We start from the raw sequence: 12785 nt of genomic DNA, 5'->3' as shown, positions 1-12785 counted from the left end.
AATCAGAGTATGAATGGGCCCAGCCACTGACCCTCAAGCCTTGCATTGAAGAACATTGGTGTAGACCAGTGGTCTCAAACTCACGATCTGGGGGCCACATGCAGCCCGCCAGGTACTATTTTGAGGCCCTCGGTATGTTTATCATAATCACAAAAGTAAAATAAAACAGTTTCTTGATCTCTCTAGCTATAAATGACAATATTATTATTAAGACTTAGCTAAAAGGAAAGATTTATAAACTATAAAGAGTTTTACCTCATGCAAAATTGTTATTTCTTTAAGACAATAACTATTTTCTTCTGAGGCCCTCCAAGGACCTACAAATCCAAAATGTGGTCCTGCAAAGGGTTTGAGTTTGAGACCACAGGTGTAGAAGGACACAAGATGGTTTCCTGCGGTTATCCGCGGGGACAGGAACAGTGATGAATTTTGTCACCGTGTCATTCTTTACCAGGAGGGTCGGGTTCAGTTCCCACTCTGGGCAAGTCACTTAACCCTCTCTTGCTTCAGGTGCAAAATAAGTACCTGTATTATATAAACCACAGAAAGGAGGAATATGAAATCCTATCCTTCTAATGCCGTAGTCCAGGAATGACCCAGCTCTGTCTTTCCAGGTATAATACAACACAAGGGATTTTCTTGACGTCCCTACTAGGATTTCTAGATCCTGGTTTGAGCCGATGAGGTCACCTCCCTTTCTAGTATGTCTGTTCAGTCTTGCACAGGGATCTGAGGCTCTTCCCTCCTTTAATTGAGATTGAATCGTTTGAAGCATTTAACAGTGTAAGGAAGATTTTTCACACTTTAAAGCTGGTTTACAGACTTTAACGATAGGAGAGAAGTATTAGTGGTGAATATATTTGTTTCTCTCTTAATTCTGTATATATTATTGGATGACATGAAGTGGGTTTATCTCCCTGTGTCCCAGTTCTGTTCCCCGGCTCTGCCACTGACTCTCTGTGTTTGACTGGGGGAGTCATTTTTATCTCCCTTGCCTGAGCTCTAATCCCCAGCTCTGTTAATTGATTAGGAGTTCACGCAAGGCAGTCAAACCCAGGCAATAGACAGATTATAAAACAAGTATGACATAGCATGTTATATTACGATGCGTGATCAAACGTTTTCATAAACTGCATAGGGTGTAAGCGAGGAAGAGAGAGAGTGTCAGAGATTAGAAAATAAGGGGCCAGTTTGAAAAAAGTTGCCCATGAGTTCAGTCTGGACCTTGAGCATGATCTCAGCTAGGCTAGGAGCGGAGAAACGTGTCCTGCTTTAGTATATGATGCTCTGCTGTATCTGTGACCTTGGCCAGAGTTCAAATCCCCAGCCGAACTAATTTCTCTCCCTCTGAATCTATTCTGCACTGGGGCCCCTCACCCTAGAGGTGGCTGCATACCTGAGTCTGAAAGGCCTCACTACACAGTACCTTTCAGCAGTGGCACAGTGAGGGGGGCGGTCCTTCCCGGGCGCCATCTTCCTGTGTGGCCCTTCCCTTCCCCCTAGCCACCAATTTACTACCTAGGAAGTGACAGAGCGCCGAAGCCAACGTGGCTGCTCGCGTCACACTTAAAAAGGGACAAGGAAGGGGCGTGCGTGCATGGCGGGGGAAGGGAGGAGTGAGTGCTGCTGACCCTCGCTATGCCACTGCCTTTGAGTCCATGTACTGAAATATTGTGGGGGTCTTTGTGTTTTGCAGTGCACGCCAGTCCTGGGAATCCTCTTCTTCTCTCTGAGAACCTAAACCTCACATTGCAGACCTACCCCCAAGGGCACTTAGACCTGAAAGTGACATGGAAGGACCCCAACAACCAAGACTTGAATATCACTAACAAGACCCTCCAGATAAATAATCTGAGTGAAGCGCACAAGGGGGACTGGAGATGTTGGATCCACCATCCCAAGAGTGCCCAGGACCTGGAGATCACACACAAAGTGCGGACAACAGGTACCGGCGTCTCTCTCTCAATTGTGCACCTCCCTGACTTCAGTGGGGGTGAAAGAGTTTCACAGCTGCAAAAGGGCAGAGGCACTTCTCTTACAGCCTTCGTACACCATCGGCTCAGCAACACAAAACTTAGGCGAGGTCTTTGACGAGTATGCCCTGGGGTATAACCTCAAAAGAAATCCCCAAAACTGCTGTAGGTACTTTAAAGATTCAACAAAAGAGCAGTAGTAGCCAATCACTCAAAACATACTTAGCTTGTAATGTGACACTCAACAGAAAATTAATAGTGAATATGACGTGCCCTCGGTGTGAGGAGGTGAGCAATCGGGAGCGCAAAATACCACTCACTTCCACCTGCCTAAGTCAAAACGTGACAGTAATAAACTGTCAAATTTAATAATTTAGAAAACTCAGTGTGATTCGTCATGGGAACAGTAAGGCTCTCTGTGATAACCAAACCTTCCCGATAAGTAAAGTAATGTTAGCGCTTAGCTTAAATCTGCAACCAGATTAGAAAACCTTGATGAAAGGTTCAACCAAGCCTGGTTTCAGATTCTCAATGCTAACCAAGTGTGATGAAAGCTGAGAGGGGGAGGGCTTACAAATAAGTGCGTTACACTGGGCTCTCTGTTTTGACCGATTGACTACTGTCGTGCTATAACCTGGCATGACCTCTTTACTCTCTGACCTGCACATAATTAGTTAAAAATTTGTATCCTGTATATCCAACAATTCTATGCGGGGAACAAGCGACATATATAATACGTATTATACAAAAAAATACAATTTACAATAGATCCAAGACTTGAGTGCTAAGCAAGTGTTCTACAACATCAAAATCGGGCGCTGAAGCCATTTGAGAAGATTAGCACGAGTCGGTATTGTCACTTAACCACCTTTATGAGGAGATTCATTTACGCCATGTCAAACGCTGCCGTAAAAGCTCGCACCTAAATATTGTCAGGTTCGTGCATAAGTGCCTGATCCTCGCCCACGCCTTTTCCAAGCTAACATCCCCCTTGCAGTTGCGCCTGTAGAACGTAACTGCAAATTAATGGCAATTAACACAAATTAAGGGTCATAACTTTTATTGATTATGACAGGAGTCGCCATGCAACATATCACCAGTAATTGGAAAAATTACAGTAGACCTTCTGGTGGAATTTGTTATGCCACATTTACAAAATGGAAAGAACAATTGCCATGCAAAAAGGGAATTATAATAATTTTTAAAAGATTTGGGGGCCATTGACAAGTTATTGCAATGATTAGACACCATTTTCCTCTGAAAGTACATTTATACATAGGGGGGAGGGAGATGGTATAAAGTTCTATTAAAGGTTTAATCAATAGATAAGAATATAATATTTATACAATATTTTTTGATTAAAATATTTGAGGGAAGGGGGTGGGGGTATAAATTTATGTATTTACAATGATATTCAAGTGATGTATACAAGTTTTAAGTTTTATTGTGCACTTGATGTAAGATGGAAAAATGAATAAAGAATTTTTTTTTAAAAAAAAGGGTCATTACTGGCAGTTACAGCCAATAGTGTCCACGTAAACGATTAAGTTAGGTGTTATTTTATATCTTGCATGAACAAATTATATGCTAATCGCAAAATTGTGGCATTTATAGAATTAGGGACATAATACATTTCAAGCAAGCTTGCATGCAATGCAACGTCCAAGTGACAGTGCATGAGCTGTGTAAAATCTTTAATAACTCGCCCGTTATTCTGGAAGGCCTAAAGTCTTCGGTATCTCTGAATCTCTTCTTCATTTGCTCAATTTTCGTCAATAAATGTAGGTTTCATAGTTGATTCTGGATCCGGGAATATCTTCTCTAAGGTCAATGGGAGCGTGGTGATTGCCTGCAAGCTCTTGTTTGAAATCAAAAGTCAGATTGAGAGTCTCCAGGTTCGGGCTGCTGGAGTTTACAAATCTGACAACCAAGAAACATTAGGGCAATTAATGAAGGAGGTGAACATCAGTGAAAGAGGGAGCTGCTGGAAAGGAAAATGTGGAGATAATTCACCCCAACACCGTGTCAAAGACCTCTCGGAAAGCCTGACCAATGTGCAGTTCAGTGACGCTGGTTGGTACACGTGTCTGGTGAAGTTCAACCGTTCTGACATCCAGATGAAAATCCAGCTGGTCATAGTAAGAGGTAAGAGGGACCCCCAGTCACCGTTGGGCTGGATCCTTGCACATCTCACTAACAGAGGCAACTTCCCAACCAATGTAGCGATATGGGACAGAGGCTGATAGTGATCCACAGAGCACAGAATGAACATCTGAATTCTCACATGCCAACCATCGCCTGCTCCCCTCCGTTTCCCTCTGACAGTGCTGAGGTTGGGGTGGACTCTGAGGATGGCCAGGCGTGCACTAGTGGTGGCAATACTGGGCCCGTGAGGCTGCCATTTTGGGTGATTCTGAGGGAGGGGTGGTAAGAGAATGCCATTTGATAAGCATGCACTAACTTCCTTCTGTCTGTCTCCTTAGTCTCTGTCATGCCTCAAGGTCTCCTCACTATAAACAGTGAAGTGAACCTCACATGTGAGGTATCTGCCAGACTCCCCAATGCAGTCGTGAGGTGGACTCATGTCAATGGGTCCAGTGCAAACTCCAAGGAGGGGACCAACCGCAGACTTCTGACCCTGACCCTGAGGGTTAATGCCAGTCACTTTGGACTGTGGAGGTGCAGCATTTTAGTGGATGGCCAAGTGTTGCTCAGTATGGATCAGAAACTAGGTATGCGGACGCTTCTTCCTCTCTCTATCTTGTAAGGAAGTCCCTCACATCCCCAGCAGGACCAATTTTTCTTTCTATGATCTGTGATTAAGAGAATGAGACTCATCAGTTCTTTGCTCTGCAGAAGGAACACCAGACCGTATGGACTTGTGGTTCTGGGTTGCTGTTGTAGCTGGGAGCTTCGCCATTCTCCTTCTCACCATCTGTACAGTGATCTGCATAGCAAGAGAACGCCGGAGGGTGAGTCAGCAGTCCCACACTTCTGAAATACCTCCCCAGCCTAACACACATCATCCTTCTTCCACAAAGCAGATATGGAAGAGGCTTAGGACTCACTGCAAATGCACATAGTCACTCAAATACACACACACAAACATACATTTTCTTACTTTGTCAACAGTTCTTATTTAAACTTCAATATATATTGCATATAAATATTTCTAAATTCTATGTGAATTTTCGTGAAGGGCTCAGACCAGACAGGGGCAGCATATTCAAGTTGCCATAACAAACTACAAATCCGGCAACAAGATACAGATAAGTGGTATTGGAATAAGGATGTTCTTTGATGTACGATATCTGGGCGGTTAAGACTGTGAAGCTATGATGGTCTGATTGGCAACCAGTGCGGTGTTTTATCATTAAGCATTATTTGGTTGTGGGTCTGAGCACGTCACGAAAATTCACCTAGAAGAGGAGACTGCGAGGGGAGCTGATCGAGACTTTCAAAATACTGAAAGGATTCGACAAAATAGAGCAGGGGAAGCAGTTATTTACAATGTCCGATGTGACACGGACAAGAGGACATAGACTGAAGCTGGGGGGGACATCAGGAAGTTCTGTTTCACGCAGCGAGTGGTGGACACCTGGAATGCTCTCCCAGAGGAAGTAATTGCAGAATCCACCCTTCTAGGATTTAAGGGTAAATTAGATGCACATCTCCCTTGAGAAGCATTCAGGGATATGGGGACTAAAACTAGGCCAGGGTAGACCTGGCGGGGCCTCCGCGTGTGCGGATCACCGGACTTGATGGACCCAGGTTCTGATCCGGAGATGGCAATTCTTATGTTCTTATGTTTAAATAAGAAATGGTGAAAAAGTAACAAAACATATCATCTTCATCACCAAATTGAAGATAAAATTTTCCCTAAGTTATTAGTTACACAAAAAATACAAACACACATGTACACAGACAAATCACTGACACACAAACACACATGTACACAGACAAATCACTGACACACAAACACACATGTACACAGACAAATCACTGACACACAAACACACATGTACACAGACAAATCACTGACACACAAACACACATGTACACAGACAAATCACTGACACACAAACACACATGTATACACAGACAAACAAGATACAGATGCACACACACATATATACAAATCAGACACAAAAAGCAACAGTAACACAAATACGCTTGTACACACAGACACACACACGTTCAAATAAAAATACAGTGCATACGCCTGTGCACACGCAAACACATTCCCACACACAACACAAATGCACTCATGCACATGGATTGAGAAATAATTTCCCCCCTGAACCCCACCCACAGCTTAACCTCGCTAGGCTGATTCATTGTCTTGGTTGTATATTCTAGTCCTAGTAATGATTATGGTGCAGCGGTTAGAGGTTGTGGGTTCAAATCCCACGCTGCTCCTTGTGACCCTGGGCAAGTCACTTAATCGCCCCAAGTACATGAACCTACCAGGACAGAGTGCTTGAGTAACTGAATGTAAACCACTTAGATTATAAGTTACACCCAGTGACTGAACCACGTAGTTTGCGATCAGTCGTTAGATGTCTTGCCACCTGGTTAGGGCGCTGGTCTTTGACCTGGGGTCTGCCACGTGAGCGGACTGCTGGGCAGGATGGACCTCTGGTCTGACCCAGCAGCGGTAATTCTTATGTTCTTATGATATTTATTGCCATGGGACAGAGATAAACTGTAAAGTCCATCCTTTCAAATTTGGTGACAGTGACATCTAATACTTAGATATATTACTCATTTTATTGCTTCCAAACTAACGAAATGTTTGGAAATGACTTTGGTCAAACCATCTAACTCCCTCCCCTACAGGTTGAGTACACACACCACACACACACACACACACGACACACACACACACACACACACACACACACGACACACACGACACACACACACACACGACACACACACACGACACACACGACACACACACACACACACACACGACACACACACACGACACACACACACGACACACACGACACACGACACACACGACATACACGACACACACACACACGACACACACACACACGACACACACACACGACACACACACACACGACATACACGACACACACACGACACACACACACACGACACACACACACATGACACACACACACACGACACACACACACACACACGACACACACACACACACACACGACAAACACGACACACACACACGACACACACACACACAACACACACACACACGACACACACGACACACACACACACACGACACACACACACACACACGACACACACACACACGACACACACACACGACACACACACACACACGACACACACACACGACACACACACACACACGACACACAGGACAGACACACGACACACACACACACGACACACACACACGACACACACCACACACACACACGACACACACACACACACACGACACACACACACACGACACACACACACACACGACACACACGACACAAACACACACACACACGACACACACACACACACACACACGACACACACGACACAAACACACACGACACAAACACACACACACACACACGACACACACACACACGACACACACACACACGACACACACACACACGACACACACACACACGACACACACACACACACAACACACACACACGACACACACACACGAGACACACACACATGACACACACACACACGACACACACACACGACACACACACACGACAATCACACACACACGACACACACACACACGACACACACACACACACGACACACACACACACGACACACACACACACGACACACACACACACGACACACACACACACACAACACACACACACACAACACACACACACGACACACACGACACACACGATACACACACACACACGACACACACACACGACACACACATACACACGACACACATGACACACATGACACACATGACACACACACACACGACACACACGACACACACACACACACGACACACACACACACACACGACACACACACACACACACACACGACACACATGACACACACGACACACACACGACACACACACACACGACACACACACACGACACACACGACACACACGACACACGACACACACGACATACACGACACACACACACACACGACACACACACACGACACACACACACACGACATACACGACACACACACACACGACACACACACACATGACACACACACACACGACACACACACACACACACGACACACACACACACACGACAAACACACACACACACGACAAACACCACACACACACACGACAAACACACACACACACGACAAACACGACACACACACACGACACACACACACACAACACACACACACACGACACACACGACACACACACACACACGACACACACACACACACACGACACACACACACACGACACACACACACACACACGACACACACACACGACACACACACACACACGACACACACACACGACACACACACACACACACGACACACACACACACGACACACACACACACACGACACACACGACACAAACACATACACACACAACACACACACACACACACGACACACACGACACAAACACACACGACACACACACACACGACACACACGACACAAACACACACGACACAAACACACACACACACACAACACACACACACACGACACACACACACACGACACACACACACACGACACACACGACACACACACACGACACACACGACACACACACACACGACACACACGCACACACGACACACACACACGAGACACACACACACGACACACACACACACGACACACACACACGACACACACACACGACAATCACACACACACGACACACACACACACGACACACACACACACACGACACACACACACACGACACACACACACACGACACACACACACACACGACACACACACACGACACACACACACACGACACACACACACACGACACACACGACACACACACACACGACACACACGATACACACACACACACACGACACACACACACACACACGACACACACATACACACGACACACATGACACACATGACACACACACACACGACACACACGACACACACACACACACGACACACACACACACACACGACACACACACACACACACGACACACATGACACACACGACACACACACGACACACACACACACGACACACACACACACACGACACACACACACACGACACACACAACACACACACACATGGCACACACACGACACACACACACACGACACACACACGACACACACACACACCACACACACACACCACACACACACACCACACACACGACACACACACAGAAGCACACGACACACACGACACACACACGACACACACACACACGACACACACACACACGACACACACGACACACACACACGACACACACACACGACACACACACACACACACGACACACACACACACACGACACACACACACACACGACACACACATACACACACATGACACACACACACGACACACATGACACACACACACACACGACACACACACACACGACACACACACACGACACACACGACACACACACACACGACACACATAACACACACACACACATGACACACACACACACACACGACACACACGACACACACACACACGACACACACGACACACACACACACACACACGACACACACACACACGACACACACACACACGACACACACACACACACGACACACACACACACGACACACACACACACACGACACACACCACACACACACACAACACACACACACACACACACACGACACACACACACACACGACACACACACACACACGACACACACACACACACGACACACACCACACACACACACAACACACACACACACACACACACGACACACACACACACACGACACACACACACACGACACACACGACAGACACACACGACACACACGACACACACGACACACACACACGACACACACACATGACACACACGACACACACATGACACACACGACACACACACACACATGACACACACGACACACACACACACATATGACACACACGACACACACACACACGACACACACACACACACGACACACACACACACACGACACACACACACACGACACACACGACACACACACACACGACACAGACACACACACACGACACACACGACAGAAACACACGACACACACACACACACGACACACACGACACACACACACACGACACAGACACACACACGACACACACGACAGAAACACACGACACACACACACACAACACAGACACACACACACGACACACACACACACAACACAGACACACACACACATACACACAACACACACACACACACGACACACACGACACACACACACACACGACACATACACACACACGACACACACACACGACACACACGACACACACACACACCACACACACACACACCACACACACGACACACACACACATGACACACACACGACACACACACACATGACACACACACACGACACACACACACACGACACACACACACACACGACACACACACACACGACACACACGACACACACACACACACGACACTCTCACACACACACATGACACACATGACACACACACACACACGACACACACACGACACACACACACACGACACACACACACACACGACACACACACACACGACACACACACGACACACACGACACACACACGACACACACACGACACACACACGACACACACACACGACACACACGATACACACAACACACACACACACGACACACACACACACACACGACACACACGACACACACACACACGACACACGACACACACACACACGACACACACACACACACACGACACACACACACCACACACACACACACACGACACACACACACACACACACGACACACACACACACGACACACACACACACACACGACACACACGACAGACACACACACACACACGACACACACACACGACACACACACACACGACACACACACACGACACACACGACAGACACACACACGACACACACACACGACACACACACACGACACACACACACACGACACACACACACGACACACACGACAGACACACACACACGACACACACACACGACACACACACACGACACACACACACACGACACACACACACGACACACACACACACGACACACACGACAGACACACACACACGACACACACACACGACACACACACACACGACACACACACACACGACACACACACACACGACACACACATGACACACACACACACGACACACACACACACACGACACACACACGACACACACGACAGACACACACGACACACACACACGACACACACACACACACATGACACACACGACACACACACACACATATGACACACACGACACACACACACACACACGACACACACACACACGACACACACACACACACACGACACACACACACACGACACACACGACACACACACACACGACACACACACACGACACACACACACACCACACACACACCACACACACACCACACACACGACACACACACACAAGCACACGACACACACGACACACACACGACACACACGACACACACACACACGACACACACACGACACACACGACACACACACACGACACACACACACGACACACACACACACACACGACACACACACACACACACGACACACACACACACACGACACACACACACACACGACACACACACACGACACACATGACACACACACACACACGACACAAACACACGACACACACACACGACACACACGACACACACACACACGACACACATAATACACACACACACATGACACACACACACACACGATACACACGACACACACACACACGACACACACGACACACACACACGACACACGACACACACACACACACACGACACACACACACACGACACACACACACACACGACACACACCACACACACACACGACACACACACACGACACACACACACACACACGACACACACACACACGACACACACGACACACACGACACACACATACACACGACACACACACGACACACACACACACGACACACACGACACACACGACACACACACGACACACACACACACACACGACACACACACGACACACACACACACACAACACACACACACACGACACACACACACACACCACACACACACGACACACACACACAAGCACACGACACACACACACACACGACACACACACACACGACACACACACACACACCACACACACACGACACACACACACAAGCACACGACACACACACACACACGACACACACACACACGACACACACACACACACCACACACACACGACACACACACACAAGCACACGACACACACACACACACGACACACACACACACGACACACACACACACACGAAACACACACACACGACACACACACACGACACACACACACACGACACACACACACACGACACACACACACACGACACACACGACACACACACACACGACACACACACGACACACACGACACACACACACACACGATACACACACACACACGACACACACGACACACACACACACACGACACACACACACACACGACACACA

The 12785-nt window shown here is 47.6% G+C and overlaps 1 protein-coding gene across 1 annotated transcript in view; it reads left to right on the top strand.

The window, feature by feature from the left end:
• Window positions 1-12785, top strand: part of LOC117350309 (T-cell surface glycoprotein CD4-like) — a 45218-nt gene that overhangs the window by 11881 nt on the left and 20552 nt on the right. Inside the window, exons 5-8 of the mRNA XM_033924552.1 lie at window positions 1697-1945; window positions 3759-4118; window positions 4457-4705; window positions 4830-4945. Coding sequence (XP_033780443.1) covers window positions 1697-1945; window positions 3759-4118; window positions 4457-4705; window positions 4830-4945 — 974 coding nt within the window. The remainder of the gene's footprint in view (window positions 1-1696; window positions 1946-3758; window positions 4119-4456; window positions 4706-4829; window positions 4946-12785) is intronic.

Source organism: Geotrypetes seraphini, chromosome 16, assembly GCF_902459505.1.
Source record: "Geotrypetes seraphini chromosome 16, aGeoSer1.1, whole genome shotgun sequence".
NCBI lineage: Eukaryota > Metazoa > Chordata > Amphibia > Gymnophiona > Dermophiidae > Geotrypetes > Geotrypetes seraphini.
Note: the sequence above shows the minus strand (reverse complement) of the source record. Positions and strands in the feature narration are given on the sequence as shown.